The sequence below is a fragment of the Cimex lectularius genome, unplaced genomic scaffold (assembly GCF_000648675.2).
Source record: "Cimex lectularius strain Harlan isolate CLEC.00 unplaced genomic scaffold, Clec_2.1 scaffold218, whole genome shotgun sequence".
NCBI lineage: Eukaryota > Metazoa > Arthropoda > Insecta > Hemiptera > Cimicidae > Cimex > Cimex lectularius.
Genome location: NW_019392822.1, coordinates 320317 through 341041, shown reverse-complemented (window position 1 = coordinate 341041; position 20725 = coordinate 320317). Strand labels below are relative to the sequence as shown.

The 20725-nt window shown below is 34.8% G+C and overlaps 1 protein-coding gene across 1 annotated transcript; it reads right to left on the bottom strand.

The window, feature by feature from the left end:
* Positions 1 to 853: 853 nt before the first annotated feature.
* On the bottom strand, positions 854 to 17639 carry LOC106672036 (alpha-crystallin B chain). Its single transcript, XM_014403129.1, has 3 exons — positions 17170 to 17639; positions 4243 to 4435; positions 854 to 2221 (listed from the first exon to the last, which is right to left on the bottom strand). Exons 1-3 carry the CDS (start codon positions 17352 to 17354, stop codon positions 2027 to 2029), a joined length of 573 nt encoding a protein of 190 aa, XP_014258615.1. The 5' UTR covers positions 17355 to 17639; the 3' UTR covers positions 854 to 2026.
* Positions 17640 to 20725: the final 3086 nt, after the last annotated feature.

The window sequence follows — 20725 nt, the reverse complement described above, 5'->3', positions numbered from 1 at the left end:
GTGTCAACGATATGAACCCTCAGGGTGCCGGTGTTTTAAAAAAAAAGCCCATTTGTAAGTATGTCGGGTTCAAATGCAGCGGCCCTGCATTCTAACCCGGAACATATACCTTAGAGTGATGAGCGCCATGGCAACATCTAAACCGTTACGGCCACTGACACTCCCTATGTAAAAGCTATAAACGTGAATTTTCAAGTTTATAGGAGAACCAGACCTACAACCCATCCATTCTCTATGTAAATTTGTAACCCTTCATCTGGCTCTCCTAGGTTAGGATAACTGGATAGAAGTTATAATTTAATAAGATTGCTTGTACCTTACCTTGATGTACCTATGACATATTCTTTTATGTAGAAAAGCAGCTAGCACATTAAGTCTATCGTGTCAATTATTATCAAGTCATCATCTCTTCTTTGTATTACTAAATCAGGGTTAACAAATATGCTCATCTACTTACAGTATGGCTGTATTAAAAAACTTTGTAGGAGGAACTAGTTTTACAACCATTCTCTATTGAAATTGTAACCTCCATCTAGTAATCCTAACCACTTTAACTAGGAACTAGGAACCAGCTGGCAGTACCTTAGTATTTTTTGTGATAATAAACATAAACTTAATATATATATTTGTATATATTTTTTGTTGTAAATAAGTATAGAAGACTTTAATTCATTTAGAACAATTTTAATATGTAAAAAGGCAATCAATATTTGTTTTTAAAATATAACAATATGTTATACAGATTTGTAAACTAAATATAACTTTTTTAAAATATATTCTGTTATGTTAGATACACTAAAACAATGTTTAAGCTAAAGCACCAATAGGCTATCTTCTACTAGTATATTATCGATTTTTTTGTTGTCATTTTATGAAAACCTGATTACAATGGTACACACTCCTGCATACCTCAGAGTTTAATAAAAAGTATGTTAAACAAAAATAGAATATACAATTGAAAAACTAAGTTAAAAAAAAAGTTAGGCACAAACGTATAAGCCTGTTGGGCTAGATTTTCTTTCAAAGAGGTTACTTGCCAAAATAAATATTCACTTCTCATTATCCAAAATACAAATTGAACCATTTTTTATTCCTTAATATTAACAATTACAAATGTTTTGAAAACTTTTTTGCCATGAGGGCTTTAATTTTCTCTGTCTGAAAAAGAAACGTAGTAAAATTTTCTTAATCTTGCAGTTTAGTACATATGTTTTGTTAAAAATAAATTTGATTACTTTTTACATCCTACCGACTGTTAAAAATAGATAAATAATAAGAAATTTTCTGTTAAAGCTCAAAAATAAAATTAGTCTTTCCCCCTTGGGTAATGGTAACAATGCCTGAAATTGCAATAGGATACAGTTTCACACATGAAAAAAGTACAATTTAGGTTAAATACTCTGTTCAACATCCCTCAGTAATAAATTAACAGTGAAAAATAGAAACTATATTTAAATTATTATATTTTATTGGTTTAGGCTTAGGAAGTTTAGTGATCTTATAAAAACATCAAACTTGAGGGTTTTTTAAAAACGGTTTGATGAGAAAAGCTTATTAGTACTAGTATTGAACAATAAGGCTTATTAATTAAGTAGATGAATAGTTTTAAAACTTAACCTACATAAATTCAGTCATATTTATAAAGCTTTTGTTTTAACTTATAATTATTAGTCTGTTTTCATATTTTAATGATTATTAATTTCCCAGTCACCCTTAAAATATATATTTCTTTATTTGGACCATATATATCCCAGTTTAATAAGTATAATACGAATACTTAAATGTAAATTAGCAACTAATAATTGTTTAATTTGTTTTATTATACTTATATTCAAAATGATAATTGTGGTTGTTATTTGTGACTGAAGAGTGATTTGGACAGATTTAACCAAGTATGAAAAGCCAATCCTATTGTAATTTCCCTTTCTCTCTCAGTGTTACTAATACTCAAAAATATAATTAATTATATATACAAAAATTAAATATGGATAAATGAGCCCTCATGGCGGTGTTTTTCGGTGTTTATTTAGTGTTGGGTTATGGGAATGAGCTTGTCTGGGCCGGCCAAAGCAGGAAGTGGAGCTTCGACTGTCAGAACTCCGTCTTTACTCAGTGAAGATTTGATTGACTCGGGATTCGTGCCTTTTGGAAGAAGGAATTCTCTGTTGTATTCTCTGTAGAACGATTTGCATTCAGATTTCTCTTCATGTTTAGCGTGTACCTGTCAAAAAAACAAAAACTATATAATTTGACACATACAAAACTGAAACCACTGAACTATTATCTTTCCTCCCTGGGAACTGTTGGTTAATTAGTCTTCTTAAAGGATTATTGGAGAGAGTTCAGGATATGTTGAGGGTATAGGGTTTTAAGAAGGCGTCTGTATCGACTTCTTGCGGTTTCGAGGACAACTGTGATTTTATGGATAAGGTTGGGTATGAAGTAGGGAATTTCTAAGCAATATTTCAAATGATTTAGGCGTAGAACAACTGGCTTTTTTAAGTATAGTATATGGAGGTTTTTGGTGGTGGGAGAGAGGCTATAGTAGATTGGAGGTTATGTGAGGAGTGGTACAAATGAAAGTGAAGGTTATGTTTTGTGACTATGTCGTGATTATCTCGCTACATTTTGAATTGTTCAATGGAATGTAGGTATCTAGAGGGTCCAGTGAACTATAACGGGATCTGTCTGAATGGCATGTCAGGTGAAGGGAAAGCAATATATACTAAGTACAGTAACCACCGAGTAGAGTATCCGAGACATATTCAAAAGTAAAGGCCATCAAAGAGCACTCCTTCTTCTTAAGGAAGGATAATGTCCACCATAACCCATCCTCCTACTATGGTGACAACACGGACAGCTACAGTGAGCTCGGGACCAGGACTTAAAAATGGTGAAGTGTGGAGAAAGGATGACAATTGAGATTCCAGAGCACCCAGGTGCCAGGCATCTAGCAAGCCCCCCCCCAGTTCTCAAGGAAGGATATGTACTCAAGAAAAGGATGAAACTTCGCCATCACAATGGCACTGTAGAATATTTGAATGGTGACATTGACTCCAAATTAAACAGACATTACAGTAGAGCGTTCAAAACTGGAGAGTATTTGTTTTCAAAGTACTATCTTTAAGTAGTTTAAAGAATTGGCTGTAAACCAATAGGAGGTAAGAAATCAGAAGGTGGGGTTTGTTTAGTTCATTAACTAGAGATCATATGGCAACCCAGCTAGGGTAATTGCCTCATTTATAACTCCATCTTCCTGCTGTGGTGATGACATATGGGCAACTACTGTGAGATCAGGACCAGGAGTTGAGGAAGTGTGTATGAAGAATGCAATTGAGCTTCCATTGCAAACCCAGGTGCCAGAGATTGAGGAGCATTCCTTTTTCTTAAGTGATACGATGATAAACCCAAAAATGCCCATCATTGGTCGGTATTGGCATACAGTCGCCTATGGTGTGTGGGTATAGGCAAGGGAGGGCTTTGAGAGCAGTTTATCCTCCCACATTAAAGTGGAGTAGTAGGTTTCTACCTGTGTGACTACGCAATGGCACAAGTGTGTGGAGTGGATGGACTGATCACATCTGATGGTGCATATAGTTGGCCATTCTGTGTAGTCCCTGATTCAAGGATGGAGAGTATTTACTTACCAAGTTTACCATGAATTGGCAATAAATATAGGGCAGTAGTGATTCGGAAGGGGGTGTGTTTTCTTAGATTTAGGGATTAAGCAAATCATTTATATTCTGTTCGTTTGAATCGAATGTAAGTCAAAGACCATTGATGTTAAGCTCCAAATGGAAGGTGACATTGGTGGCTGGGTGAGGAGCAGAGTAGTCAATTAGAGAAGAGCGGAGGCAAAGGGAAAAGGTTATTTCTGAGATTGGGTTTCGTTGAGTCTGATTATACTGGAGAGATGGATCTGGAGGTTTCTGAAGGCCCCCGGTTTGGGTTTGCTGCCCAGAGAGATAGCGCCAGTTAGGAATGTCTGCATTGTATACAGAATAGAAAATGGGACGAAGGATATTGCTTTGTGGAACTTGGACTGAACTGGAACTTTGGTATAGAAGAGGGGAGGAAGGATATTCCAATTTGTACTTGAAAATTTAGTAGATTTTAGGATTTATGATTTAGTATTCCAAACATAAAGGTCCTGGAGGTTATAGACTGCCTCATACACTACCCCCCCATTCCACAGCTTTTGTACTTATTAAATTAATTTGAAAATAATTCAAAAACACTTACGAGAAGCTTGTTATCAACAGTTTTTACAACAATTTCTTCTGGTTGGTACTGGCTGACATCGAACCTGAGTTTCAACATTTTACTGTCTCCCTCTTCCTGGATGAGTGGAGAGTTGAGACTTTCCAACCACAAGTTCTGAGGCTTGTCCGCACCGAGACCTCCGCTGCTCGTCGACACTGAATTTGAGCTTGTGCTGAAAACAAACAGACAAACATTTGAGACAAATATTTCGAAAATTTCATGCAGATAATAAATATATTTCTACATCGGTCGCAATCTCACTGAAATGAAATATTGTTAACGTTTACCTTGACTCTCGGACAGATGACCAGGATCCGTAATGAGAGCATAGACAATAAAAAACAGATAAAGCAAAATGTTGGAATAAAAAACCGACTATACTAATCTACAGAGAACTACACTACTCTATTTATAAGAGAGGAATATTTGATATTCTGTTTGCTAGCAGACTTTGGATCTAGAGTAATTATCCGCATCAGTTTTTCTTACAAAATTCTTCCATTTAAATCATTTTCTGTGTTTATGAGTGTATGCATATTTTTATCCCAGAAACAAAATTGAGAATTTTGTCAATAGAATACTCAAGTTTTTTTTCACAATTAGTATTTTTATACTAAAAGTAAGCAGTTGTTGCAGTGATCAAATTGGCAGTGGAGACTAAAAACGGGATTTCAAGGGAGGCGGGAAACGAAACGATATTCCTCGATGACTCGACGTTACTTCCTCACCTTAAATGTCATAGGATCTGACATTTTAAACTGAGTCACGGAGGGTCATCGACATCGCTGACGGCCCGGCGGGTTTTGCACAAGGTATTCAAAGGAAATTAAGATATTTTGATTTAAAGATGCAGTAATTGTCATGCGAGGTATGATCATACACGTGTGTGCTTCAATTTTAACGTCAAACGAGTCGGAAAATGGAAAATATGTATGCACAAAAAATCTAGTGTGTAGGTCATGAACAAACTAGTTCAAACGAACTATTCCTTAAAAAGAACTATGTTGGCCGGTCCTTCTACTTACTGAACTGAGTAATTTTTCTATTCTATCAGGTTTTTAGTATAATTTTATCGAATTTCCATTAAACAACTTAAAATCAACTTTAAAATCGTAACCTCTTTGGTTTTGAAACTCGAAAAAGCATTAACTACCTAGTCCGTTCGAAGTAATTCAATAAAACGAACTGTCCCGAAGGTTATATTCTCTGATTTGTTGATGTGAGGAGCGGTCAAGAATGAGGTAGTTTAGAAAAACACCTTTCTCATTTTTTTGCCGATGTTTCGACCTTTATTCGGGTCGTCTTCAGGGCATAAATTGTAGTGCTATTCTTGTGGTGTCATATTGGTTTTCTGTCAAAGTGTTGTGAAACACAAAACCAATATGACACCACAAAAATAACACCAACATTATTCCCTGAAGATGATCCGAATAAAGGTCGAAAGTAAGCACAAAATGAAAAAGGTGTTTTTCTAAGCTACCTCATTCTCCGGCCGCTCCTCACTACTTCAACAAATTATTAAGCCTCAGGGATTCAGGACACAAGAAACTCACACGTTATATTCTATTCTATGAAGGCTTTTTGATCGCTTTCACGTTAGATTTAATTTGTTGTGAATTTATTAAAATTCACTCTATTCGAAACCAAAAGTTTCATAATTTAATTTAATTTCATAATTTATTATCAATCTTGTGAACTATTAATAACAGTTTCAAATTTTCTGATAAAAGGAGCAAATTCGAATTCGGAATCATAACTTCTTGCTGTTTAAAGCTAGGTTAGGTTTAGGATAACCAGACTGAGGTTACAAATGGTTTTTCCCTTGTTCCTGATTCTTATTCAAACAAAATTGTTTTCATAAGAATAAACAATTTCAGTAGGTAGCCCTTGATTCAACAAACTCTAAACAATTGTACCAATATTGCATAATCGACGTGTCAACTGCATTTTCGCCTAATCGTAAACGTGAGCACACAACTAAAAATCCCTCGTGTGTGATTTTTTTTCATAATCACCAACACTAAGGATAAGATTGAAACGATTTCAAGCAAAACACATTCGTAAATAAAGATTTACGGCCAAAACGAAAGGTTTTTCAAAGAGTATTTTTTTAGAAAGTTACTAGATGAACATACTGTGTGTTTGTTTTAAAAACAAACATTAATATAAATAAATTTTGAACAAATATTTCATGTCTAATTAATCGCCGCCAAACAAGTCTACAATATACTTTAAAAAACACATGGAAATGTTAAACGTTTTTCGGGATAGCAACGAAACCACTATCGGCGAAACTATCCGATTTTTCATTACTTTGTAAGAAGGATAGATTTCACGGTCATTATTTCGTGTTAGTTTTCAATGCAATTTCAAATAATAACGATCAAGGTCTAAGAGAATCGTCCAACAAATGCAAAAACGAAAAATTGCCTTGAAGAGATAAAATGCAATATTACGATCGATATAGAATATTTTGATGTAGGACATATGGATGTTATGCTCTTGATGTCGTGCTGCATCAAATTGTAAAGGTTTGTCGATCGGGTGGTAATTGTTGCCATAAGGGTAAAATTGTTTTACATCATCTCGATACCAATCCCGATGAACAATTCAATTTGTCCAAGAATATGAGTGCGGATGGAGATTCCAATTAATTTTCAGATTGGTTATTAGATATCGGAAATAATATCATTAAAAAATACTTAAAGTATCCCAGAAAATGTTATGGATGATTTAATACAAGGGTTTTATCCGTTAGATTTATCTGAGGATGAAATGAGTAATAGAGCTGTAATAGCAGGTAGAAATGATGAAGTGAAAAAAAATAGTCATCTATAGTGAAACGAATCCCAGGGGAAATTGTTAAGTGCGTTACTATAAATCATGCAGTCACTAGCTGGTGACAAAGACGACAATTAAAACGTAAATTTACAGTATCCTTTTGCATATTTAAACCAATGACACTTTCGGGTTTGCCTCGTGCAGAACTGCACTTAAAATCAGGAAGTATAATTATGCTACTGAGAAATTTATACATAGGCCCAGTTTGATAGAAATAAAAAATGACAGGACGATATACATTGCGAAATATTAACTGGGAATAAAAAGGAAAATTTTGTGCACATCCCTGGGATATACACGGACAGGCAAAAAATTCCACCCACTTGTAATATAACTTGATTTATATATATTTTTGTATATTAATCAAAGTCTTTGTCTGGAAAAGTAAAAAAAATGTAAATTGCTAAGGAAAATGAAAAATAAAAATAAAAACATTTCAATATCGCGGATTTCCACCTCTTGACTTAATTACATCTCGAAGACGCCTCAGCATACTTCCTACCAGCCTCGAAATGTCTCTTTGCTGGATGTCAGCCCATTCTTCACGAAGAGACCTTTCAAGATCGTGGAGTGCATTAGGACGTTATTATTCGTCTTTTGCGGTTGTCCCATAAATGCTCGATGGAATTCAAGTCTGGAGAACGGGCTGGCCAGGCCAAGATCTGATGTTATGCTGTTGAAAGTACGTTTGTACTATGCGAGCGACATGTGGACGGGCTTATCGTGCATTAGAATAGGATTGACGCTGATTTCATCGAGGATAGGCAACGCATGATGTTCCAAAATTTCATCCACATAGCAACTGGCCGTCACCATCACTGAGATACGTTGAAAAGGTCGACTCTGGGAAAAATTACAAGCTTTGTACCTTTCATTTCGCTTTCTCCACACTCTTCCACACCGATCTGGAGATCGTAGAGCAAATCTACACTCATCTGTAAAAAGTACAGCAGTCCGATCGTTCAAAAGACCATTGGCTGTGTTCTCGAGCAAATGCCAGCCGTGCAACTCTTTGTGTACTGTTCAATTTTGGGGACTCCGATGGCAATAGCCGCAAACATGATGGAACGTCCATTATCAATAAGTGCCACACTACGCTCAACATCCTCAGCACTAAGTGGCATTTTTAAATTTAAATATTGAAATTAAGAAAACTAAGATGAAAACTAAACAGTTTATTGCTTCAGAATTCAAATGGGACTGAATAAACATTGTAAATTCCGTAAAAAGTAAACATTGAAAAATCTTTTATTTGGATTAAGTTTTAGTTAAGGAAGTTTTGGATTAAGGATTAAGTGTGTTTACCTCTAATTGATATTCCCAATTTAAAACATAGCATCAACAAATATTTATTGATAAAAACAATGAGGCAAATTAAAGGCAGAATTTTCTTTTATCGAGAAAATGAAAAAACAAAAAATCAGTTGGGTGGAATTTTTTGCCTATTAGTGTATTTGAACACACGCTGAGATACTGCAATACCCTTTGTTTTGAATTGCAATTCCCAGTCCGTTTAGCATTCGCTATGACCATAAAAATAAATCACAAGTTTTGATAAAATAGATTTAATTATTAATTGCAAAAACGTAATATTTACACATGGACAATGATATGTAGCACTGTCGAGGTGTACTACAAAGAAGGGCGTTAAACTATGATGTAAATTAAGAGAAAAATGCATAGAAAATATTGTTTTCGAGGAAGCGTTGGAGTAGTGTAAAAGTTATTTTTTTTAGCGAGCCTGCCAAAAATCGAAAGTTTGGGGAAGGGCTTAAGCCTATTTATTTAGAGTTGCTCTTTTGTATTTATTAAAAACTATTATAATATACAACCAGAGGGGGCTCGTCAACCCCTGAGCCACCTCCATGACAGGCCAGTTCCTCTAGCTTTATCGCGGGGTGTGAGTAAGGAAAGAAAGAAGGGGTGGCAAATCGGCCAAAATCCTTGAAACAATCATTACGAATTTAAAAATCCACTTTAAAATATTAAGTTTTTTTTATTCTCGAAAAAGCATTAATTACATAGTTAGTTACCTAGTCGAACTAATTCTATAAAACCAACTATCGCGAAAAGAACTACAGCTTTTGGCCATTTCTAATAAAAATATGTATTCATCTAACTCAAAAGATATATTAATGTTATGGTTAACCAGTCTTCCTTATTAGTGAATTATAGATCTTCTAGGAATCATCTAGGAACAGCTTTTGACAATTTCTAATTAAAATGGGAACTTCATCTGGTTCAAACGAATTATTCTCGAAAAAGAACAATCTATTTTGACCCGTCTTTGTTTCTAGTGAACTACAATTTTTTTTTCATTTTTTACCCTGTATTATTACAACTTTTTCCTTCCAAAATTATGTGAAACAACTTAAAACCATTTCAAAATAGCAACAGTTTTTTTTTATTCTCGAAAAAGCATTAACTACCTAGTTCGTTCAAACTAATTCAATGGAACGAACTGTCCCGAAAGGAACTATTCTCAAAAGTAGCACTGCTTTTGCCCATCTTTACAGGTGAACGAACTATGCCTAAAATAGAAGTATTGGCTGGTCGTTCTTTTTAGTGAAATATAGTAATTTTTCGGAAGTATCTAGGTTTGAATATAACTTTTTCAAAAATTACACGAAACAAGATAACACCCACTTTAAAATCGGAACCGTTATTTCTCGCTTCTCCAAAAAGCATAAACATCCTAGTTTGATTGACCCAGTTCACTCAAATTGTCTAATATAACGAATTGTCACGATAAGAACTATTCCTCAAAAGGAATGACTTTGCCCGTGCGTTTCACGAACGAACTATTCTCAAAAAAGAACTTTATTGACCTGTCTTCGTTTTTTAGTGAACTATCGTTGTTTTTAATTTTTGTTTAAATCCAAAATTATGTGAACAAATTAAAACCACTTTAAAATAGTCACAGTTTTTTTGATTCTCGAAAAAACATTAACTACCTAGTTCGTTCGAAGTAATTTAATGAAACGAACTGTCCTGAAAGGAGCTATTCTTCAAATGGAACGACTTCCCCTACCGAGGTGGCAAATTAAAAAATCCTCTTAACAAGACATGTGTTTTCTACAGAAAAGAGAGTTTTATAAGAAAAACATATTTTTTTAACGTTGATAGTTTTGAATTTTAATTTTTAGTCTAATCCTCTACAGCAAAAGCCTCAGATTGCGGGTTAACAGACTTGACCGGAAAAAAAAGAAATCCATTTATTGATCCTTGTTTTTTCCCCCTATCTCGGACTGGATTATCGTCCTACACAGGCTGCCCATGAGGAGGCGAAAGTTCGAAGGACGAGATCACGGACACTTCCATTTAACGAACTGACCGTCCTCACCCGGCCTTTATAAGGAAGGAGTCCGAAAACGTCCGTTTTACAATTACAACAGGCAACTGTAAACATGGTTTATAATACTGACCTCCTATTACTGACCTATAATAAAAATCAATTCAATAATTACTTTAAAAGGATAATTATATATGCATTATAATAGTAGTACATTACAAAAATCGAATACTTTTTTAAAATAAATAACAATTTAATACAACAACACACATTCACACAAATAAAAACATTCACACCTATATACAATGCATTCGTTCTACTTGATAGATGGAGTACTTAATATTCCTCCTACTCAATATCGTATACAATAACAAACTAATCTAATTGGGCGTCGATGGGGTACTTTTATAAATATTCCGTCATCGACCCAAGTTACGGACACAGCCCGAGAGTGGCGATGAGGATGCTATTTCACCATCATCCCCTCCCCATTCACTCTAATAAATAAACTCACTTATACAAAACACATATTTTGATGGCTATATACAATAAAAAAATTCCCCATTACCCTAAAAAGCGGAACAGGGAACCCTGAAACTCGGCGTAGGTGGCCGCAACAGTTTAGGCGTTGACACGGCGCTCATCACTGTAAGGTGTGATGAAAAGTCCCGAGTTCGAACCCGACTTATTTTCATATGAGTTTTTTTTTTTTTTTTTTTAGAAAAACGCCGCCACCCCAAGGTTTCACGTAACCTCGTGGTTGAAATACCCTCGTTAAAAAATAAAGTAAAGTGCAGTATATTTATTAAATATATTATTAATGCATCAATTTCAAAACTATTATATTTTAACTTTATGTATAATTTTTATTATATTTATTAATTTATTATATTTTACATACAAAATAGTAATTATTATTAATTACTTCAATTATAATTATAATAAACAATAAATATACAATAAAAAAGTAACACTTGTGGCCTGGCGGATGATGCCTGGCCGGTAAATTAGCCGAAAAAACAGATCGACACATTAAGTATTTTCCACCCCCTATGGAAATTTATTATTTAACACATACATTAAAAAAAATAATGTGGTTTTTCTTTATTCTGTTGCATTATATTTTTTCCTGCTAATCGTAAATCAGAAGTATAACATCCAACCGTTCATACTATCAGTACAACCAAATAATGTACCCGATTAGTATAATAATTATTAATTAATAATTCACAAGGTTAACAAATATTAACATCTACTTTTCGTTTTAAACAGTTAATTCTAATTCGTAGCCTCTATCTGTTACAATTCGGATATAGATTTCATCAACTCATAAATTCAATTTTGAAATAAAACAATTGCTAAGCGACCTAGCCTTATGCACAGTTCACCCCACAAATTTATATTTAATCCATAAAGGGCACGATTTGAACACTCGCAATAACGAGGTTGATCTGTTGACAAAACAAGCAGCACGTACAGGGCAAGCCACACACGGAATATCTTCACCAGACATTCGTGCTCATAATCGAGCTGTCATAAAAAAATATTGGCAAAACGAATATGACCGTTCCAAATGTTCCAAAGTTAAATACTATGCCTGTATCCAACCAGCCATCCAACCCTTGCCATAGTTTATCTATTGACCCAGAATGGTCTTGGTTGCAATAAGTACACTTCGGTTTAACCATAATCGGCTACCCTATTTAAGATAGGATTGAGGGAAGATGAATGTTGCGAGTGGAGTGTGATGGTGTCATTAGAGCTGACCCAGAACACGTTATGCGGGGGCGGATACACTAAATCCTTTCCTCGGCTATCAGTATAGATGACTGGGACGATTGGCAAAGCAAAAAAAAAACTATATTTGAAATAATATGTTTCAATGTAGTAAGTAGACCATATTTGTCAACCTTGTGAATTATATAACAATAATTTCCAAGTCCCGATCAAAATAGTAACCAAATAAAATAGTAATTAATTTCAAAATTAATTAGTATTAAAATCGTAACAGTTTGTTTTTTCTTCTCCATAAAGCACAAACTGCTTAATTCGTTCGAACTAGTCCACGGAACTAGCTCAATAAATCAAACTGTCCTAAAGAAGAACTATTCCTCAAAAGAAATAACTTTGCCGTAAAATCGTTTTTTTTTTCTTCCCCTTCGCCTTAAAGGATAAATTAATTAACCTACGAACTCTCCCGTAAGAAACTGTTCCTTAAAAGGCTTAAAGACTTTTCACGAAGAACTATAGTTTTTTTAGAACCTTGACCAAGGCGACTCATCACTGTAAGGTTCCCGGGTTCGATTCTCACCGTTCCCAAATTCCAAACTTCTTCCAAATTGTCAAGCGTATTAGTTATTTTCAACTTTTACATTTGGCCTGCTAAATAATTATTTGTGTGATGGGAAATTTTTTGTTATGGGCGTTTTCCACCAGCCGTGTCGAGCACGGAAAGATATAATTTTTTTTAATAATCTGACTTCATCGATAATAAAGCCTATGGCGATAACGATTTATATCCACGTCAGTCTACTTGCACGGCAGTTCTGCTCGATATCACTTATCTTCCTTTTAACGATCCCCCTCACCAAACTTTACACACCAAATTTACCCGACAACCTTCAGTATCGAAATAGAACCAGGTGAGAAAGAAAATAAAGAACAGAGTAGAATCAGAGCTTGGCCCCCGACCTTCTCAATATTTCTCGGGGTCCAATCAAAAGATTCTACAAATGAGACAATAATTTTATTACGTTCGGATATATATGATAATCACTCGCTATGTGAGTATATTTAACAGGTGCAATGGATTTACGGACCCCCGACTTCATGATATTTTCGGAGTCCTTTGAAGCATAAAATCCTTCATTTGTCCATGGAATGAGATGCGGATTAAACCGGATTCATGCTCTGCATTTGTAAACAAAGGGTTTAACACCTGTTTTGTATTACACCACTTGTACACAACTTTGTATTATAATTATAAGTGCATTAGTGAAGACAATTTTATATTTATAGACCTTCTATCAGCACGTGCTATTAGAAGATTTTTCTACTTTGGTTTACAAAAAACAGCCAGTACAATTTTGCATTTGTAAACTTTGGTTTATTTCCATCTTCGCTTTTTTTTACGAATGTGTTTTATATGCATTGTGCAAAACAGTCATTGTTTGTCTTGAGACACTTGTGCCATTAGTTTTAATGCCATATTTACATACTTAACCATTTCCCACTTTAAAAAACTGAAAAGATCAGATAAAAAGATTTTTTTTTTAATTTGTAATCCACGTCAACCGGCGTAGATGCCGTTTCTATATTTTTCCTAGTGGGCATCGCATTCCTCCCTCTTCTAAAAATACTTCAGCCCATCTAAGAAAGTCTTTAAAATTAAAATGGATTCAAGACGGCGAATTCCAATCGGCGTCCGTCGGTCGGACGGAATCCAAAACATCCTATTCGCCAAGAATGATGCTCGAAACCCTCGGGGCCAAAAGTGGATAACTCAAAAAACAATACTTTTTCAAGATTGCGATTTTGAAGTTTATATATATGAAACAAACAGAACACGGAAAAGTCAATTCAGAGTCTAAATGTTTTTTATAAGAAATCTGTTCAATTTAAACGAAAGTTTGACTCGAGATTAGCGTCGCTTAGTTAAACTAACAGGCATCGTTTACAAGAACTATTAGACAGAAGGCGTCAAAACGTAAAAGTGCCGAGCGCATAGATATTTTTTTTTCTTTTTTAAGGCGCTAATTAACAACATTCGCACAACCGTGGTGTTAATGGTAGAACATTCGTTCGCTCAACCCTGACACAAAAAGCTCGCCGGTTTATTCAAAATTTCCAGAAAAGTCGACAGTCGACTTGTCTGAATATTTGGAACTTCTCCGACAATTGTTGAAAATTATAGTTCTACTCGCAAACAGTTTATTAGTAGAAGGTCAATAGTTGAAAGGGATAGTTCACAAACAGTTTGTGAGTAGGAGGTCAGTTTTTGATCAGGACACAAATCTTTACTTTTTCTACTTTTTTATAGACCCGTACCCAAACTGTGTTGACTGTTTTGTGTTAGTAAGTGATTGTGAGCGCAGACGTGGAGAAATAAAAACGGTTATGATGAGCGGAACAGTTTGTGTAAGAGGTTAATAGTTAAAAAGGATAGTTCACAAACAGTTTACAAGTAGGAGTTCAATTGTTGAACACGATAGTTCACAATTTTTATTTTATTTATTTCTTTTTTTTGGGGGGGAAGGTTACAAACCTTTACTTTTTGAACAGTTTGTGAGTAGGTTAATTGTTGACAAGGGCAGGTTTTTTGTTTTTGTTTTATATTTTTTGTCATAAATCTTCACTTTTTCTATATTTTTATAGTCCCGTTTTCAAACGTCGAACACAGTTTTGGGTTTGCAACTTATGTAAATTCAGACCCGGAGAAGTAAAATTGGTTATGATGAAGTGAGTATATCAATTCAATAGTAAAAAAAATAATAGTTCCACTCACAAACAGTTTGTGAATGTTCAATAGTTGTATAGTTCACGAACAGTGTTTTAGTAGGTCAATTATTAAAGGATAGTACTACTCATAAACCGTCACAAATTAACCTTGTCAACTGTAGAACTGATATAATCATTCCATCGTCATCATTTTTCTACTCCGAGTCTGCACTCGTGGTAACTTATAAACACAGTACTGTAACTGAAGAGGTAAATATAAAAATAGAAAAAGTAAAGATTTGTGACCCCCCCACCATATATATTTTTTTAAACTTTTATTATTAATTCTCATTGTTGATTGACATCAGAAAGACCTACTCGAGTTTTCGATTTGTGATCTTTCAAACTTTTCCGCGTCAATGATTAAAATAATAGTTCACAGACTGTTTGTGAGTAGAAGGTCAATAGTTGAAAAAGGACAATCCACGAACAGTTTGGAGGGTCAATTGTTGAAAAGAATAGTTCACGAACTGAGTAGAATTTTTTTTATGTATTATTTGATATACTTACTCCATTTTTACTTCTCCCCGTTGGCCCTCACAGTAATTCACAAAGACAAATCTTTAATGTTTGACGACGAGAATATAAAAGCAGAAAAAGTGGAGATTTGTCACCAAAAAAAGTGTTGTAGATCTATTTATTCAATGCAATGTACAATGTTTTTATCACGATATAATTGCGGCCTTTAATATCACAATTTCGTTAGAAACTGGAGCTCCCTCGCACGCCAAAATCTTCCAGTTTGTTCCAGAATGAAGTTCGCTAGCCAATATAACGATATAATTGATATCAACCTTCAGTATTATTTTTGCGCACGTACAATTTGTTTTAAGTTTCTGATTAACAATACTTAAGCAGGACCGTGATGGCGATTGTGGTTAATTTTTCGCACAACACTGACCAAAAAGCTCGTTGGTTTATTTAAAATTTTCAGTTTCAGTCCAGTCGTCAATTTGGTATATTTCAAACTTCTCCGGGTCAATGATTGAAAAGGTATAGTTCGCAAACAGTGTTGTGAGTAAGTCAATAGTTGAAAAGGACAATTCACAAACAGTTTGTGAATAGGATTATCTTTTCAAACTATTGAACTAATATTTTAAACTCCATCATAACTATTTTTACTTCTCTCGGTAAGAAGTCTAAGTAATTTAATAAATATAAAATTATGTTTGACGTTTGAAGGCAGGTTGATTCAAAATTTTCCAATTTTCAGACAAGTGGACAATCGATTTGGGATCTTTGAAACTTCTCAAAAGGGATACTTCACCAACAGCCTGTGAATAGATCAACAGTTGAAAAAGGACAGTTCACAAAGAGTTTGTGAATAGGGTTATTTTTTCACACTATTGAAGAAGTAACAAGTCGCAGTAACTTACTAACACAGCAAAGTATGTTCGACGTTTTACGGTCGGTTTATTGAAAATGTTCAGTTTTCAGAAACGTCGACAGTCGATTTGGGATCTTAAAAAGTTCTCCGGGACACTAGTCTTAAAGGGATAGTTTATAAAGTCTACGAGTAGGGCAATAGTTGAAAAGGATAGTTCTTAAACAGTTTGCGTGTAGGTCAATATTTGAAAAGGATAGTTCTCAAACAGTCTGCGAGTAGGACAATAGTTGAAAAGGATAGGCCTCAAACAGTCTGCGAGTAGGTCAATAGTTGAAAAGGATACTTTTCAAACAGTCTGCGAGTAGGACAATAGTGGAAAAGGATAGTTCTCAAACAGTCTGCGAGTAGGACAATAGTGGAAAAGGATAGTTCTCAAACAGTCTGCGAGTAGTTCAATAGTTGAAAAGGATAGTTCTCAAACAGTTTGCGAGTAGATCAATAGTTGAAAAGGATAGTTCTCAAATAGACTGCGAGTAGTTCAATAGATGAAAAGGATAGTTCTCACACAGTCTGCGAGTAGGTCAATAGTTGAAAAAGGATAGTTCTCAAACAGTTTGTGAGTGGAATTATCCTTTTCAAATTATTGAATTGATGTGTATACTCAATCATAAACAATTTTACTTCGCCGGGTCGGTTTTTCCCCACCTCGATATATTTAGACGTGGTTAAAGAAAAACGTTCCTGCCGCATGCATGTGGCAAATAATGCGAGTGTGGGGTGCGGCCGCGACGGCTATTTATAATTCTTCCGTGCACACACACACACACACTTTCTTCCGTGCACACACACACACACACACACACACACACACATTCACAGACAAACCGAGAGATCTATTTATAAATAAATCTGAATTGATTATACTTTGTAAATGTTGCGATGTTCTTACCTGGTGGTCGTTTTGAAAAAGTTGGATTCCCTGTTCATGAGTTCGGATCTGAATTTGGTCATTTCGTCTTCCATTTTTCTCATTTCAGCGTCGAACCTTTCCCTGATGTTGCTGAATTCCGTGTCCAAGACGCTAAATTCGCCCAACTTGATTGGGATGTTTCTCTTAACACCACCGTCAGCCATGTAAACGAGATTTGAGAGCTGAACCTTCTCGCAATATCGAAATTATTCGAGAATTGGAAAACGGACGAGGACGAATACAAGAATTCGAACAAGACTTGAAACGAGAGTGAAACACCGACTGATCTGCAAGGCGAGGCCACAAATGGATTTAAATAGACTCGGCTGACGAAGCGAGAAGAGGGGCGGAGCAGTGCGCATGCACATATTACGTCACCCAACGCCTCTTAACTCCCCACGCACTACATTCCCACTACCAAACTACCACCTTTCCCTCTTCTTGTTTTCTCTCTTTTGGACTTTTGACATTTTTACGAATCCCCACTACGATCCGCTGACTCAATCTCCGACGCCCACGCTCGCACCTTTTAATATCGTCATACGCTAGGCTCGTCGGCCTAGAACGTTCCAGGGCGAGCGTTTTGGAGCCGCGACGTTTCGCCAAGTCTGCACAGCCGGACAACTGCACGGAAAAACGGGTAGTCTATGGCGTAGAGGTAGTTAGTTACCCAATTGGCGAAAAGGGTGAAGCACGATAAGCCGTTTATGGCTGAAAGATAACTGACAACCTGCAATCGATGGATATCGGATTCCTTAGTGGGCAGATCAAATTGCCAAATTGGGATATGTAACATCTTACCCATTTCTTGCCACCTCAGTTTATTCATCAACCCTCTCTACTAAGCCCATTTCTGTTCAAAAATTTCACCATAAATGACATCGCAACATGTTTTGCAGAATTAAGTTCGCTCTCACTTTCTCTTTCTTTCTTGATCTTTATTTCTTTCTTGTTCTCTCACTCACTCTCTCTTTCTCTCTTTACTGATGTCTTTCTTTCTTAAATTTTCTCTCTTTTTATTATCTCTTTCTCTTTCTTTCTTTTTATCTCTTTCTCTTTCTTTCTAGCTCTCTCTCTCTCTCTCTCTCTCTCTCTCTCTCTCTCTCTCTCTCTCTTTCTTTCTTTCTTTCTTTCTTTTTCTCTCTTTCTTTCTTTCTCTCTTCCCTCCCTCTTCTCTTCTTCTCTTTCATTCCTTCCTCCCCCATATTCTCTCTCTCCTTCTTTCGGTCTGCATAATGTCCATTCTGATGTATATCCTCGGTTAGGATGCTTAGAGTAACCATCCGGAAGTTACAAACGTTTCCCATGCAAATTGACATTGAAATTATTATTAATAATTGCCAAATTTAATAAATATGAACATTTACTTATGATTTCAAATCTAGTAAATTTATGAGTTGACAGTGGAACGAGATCTACAACCACGTTCCTTTTCGTAATTTTTAACTTCCGGCCACTTCTGGTGAATAGGCCCTCATTTCGCCAAAAAAATTTAAAGTTGAAATTTTCCGTGGTTTAATATTTTTATTTCGCCGTTCTACTCGCTCAAATTAACTATGCGAATATAACATTTTACTGCAGGCAGATTGCAATAAAACTATATTATAAGTTATCAGAGTTTATCAATAGCCAAAAAATGTAAAAACCAAATATTTTTCTAGTAAACCAGGTCATAAATTTTTTTCCCATGAAACTAATATGAAATTTTGTTTTAGCACCTCTAGACACCCCTAAATATAAATTTTTGTTTAAATTTAAATTTATAGATTTTTGACCACTAAAATTTTTCCGTTTTTGAGAATTTATAGAATATACATATCCAACAGTGAAAAAATATTCATGCGGAATTCTTCAGAAATTGGTCACAACTTGGATTTGTCCTTGTCGGGATTCTAGCGTTATAAGACCGTTAGATACAGACTTTCGCGGAAAATGGTCTAATTTAATTTTTTGAATGATAATTTCGACTGCATAACTGACATTCCTAGTGCAAGCTCTAACATCATTTTTCTCAAAACCTAGGAGACCGATTTTCATGGTTGATTATTCGTTTTAGAGAAATTGTCAAGTGCATTTTATAACTGTATGAATCATTAAAATCGAACTATTATTTCCATAAAACAACCCCGAGGTTAATTTCTGCCAAATAATTTTGTGTATTTTCTTATAGAAATATGTTATATATTTTAATGGTACATATGCCGTTAAAAAGCTACTTTTCTCTCTTTTCTAATGGTATGTCTTATGTTAAAATCCTTTGAGCCGTTTTTGAATAATAGCCCTTTTAATCAGATATTCCAATAACGATTTCTGAAAAATCGGAAACATTTTAGGGGTCAACAAATCGGCAAATTTAAATTCAAAAAATTTATATGTAGGGGTTTCTAGAGATGCTAAAACGAATTTTCATACTAGTTTTATGAGAAAAAAATGTATGACCTAGCTTACTTGAAAAATATTTGATTTTGTTTTTTTATTGCTAAACTCTGAAATCTTTTACTAGATTTTTAGTGCAATCTACTTAAAATGTTCTGTAAATTGATATATCTACATAGTTGATTTTAGTAATTAAAATGGCGAAATAAAAATTCCAAATTTTTTTGCGAAACCGGAGCCTTTAAAGGAAGATAAGCCCAAGAAGAGGCGGATACGTGGCCGATATTTTGGAGTGTAGTATCACCAAAAAAAGTTTGATCCACATCCGTGACACATCAACCCGGTCATCCCCTTTTAAAATATTAGAGCATCAACAATCGAATGATAAATATTGTTTATTTGAAATTTTGCCTATGCTGGGTAGCTGTGTTGTTGTGTCTGTTACAAACCGAACCAAATCGTAATATATCACACCACAGACTTAAAACGGACGAATTTTAAATAATAACCTTGAAGTATAAAATGCTTGTAGGTAACTTTTCATCACTTCATTGTGTCCTAATAAATTATAAATAGAAATCAAGCATGAAAAAGAAAGTTTGTAATTTGAATGAAACGACGAGTCTAACAATAGCGGCATAGGTCTCCGAACTATAACTGAAAATCGTGCTCTTTACCTTGTCCCAATTTATCCGGCCTTCCATTCCCATTCCTCTTTCTCCGTCTTCTTCTACAGCCTTGGTCCTTTTGATATTTATTACTATTTATTTATTCACTTTATTATTTTATTAAAAGGAATTATATCTAAGAAAATGGAAATCGAATTATTTATTATTTTGGGCAGGTTGTTTATCATATCATAGGCATCATAAGTGTCATATGTCATAAGTGCTCAAAAGTCCTTTTTAAGATTAATTTAGGATTTGATTTATATTTTTATTAAGACTGTGGTATGAACATAACCTTTTCTAATGCGTCAGCGTTACAAACATAGTGTATTCATAAGTTGATAGTGAAACTTACATTAGGATGATTAGGATAACCAGCTGGAGGTTACGATTCTTTCAAATCTTCTTTATCCATGATTTTTAATACAAAATTTTAATAGTCATGGCTAATTCGTAACGTCCATTTTGTTACCCTAACCTAGGATAACAAT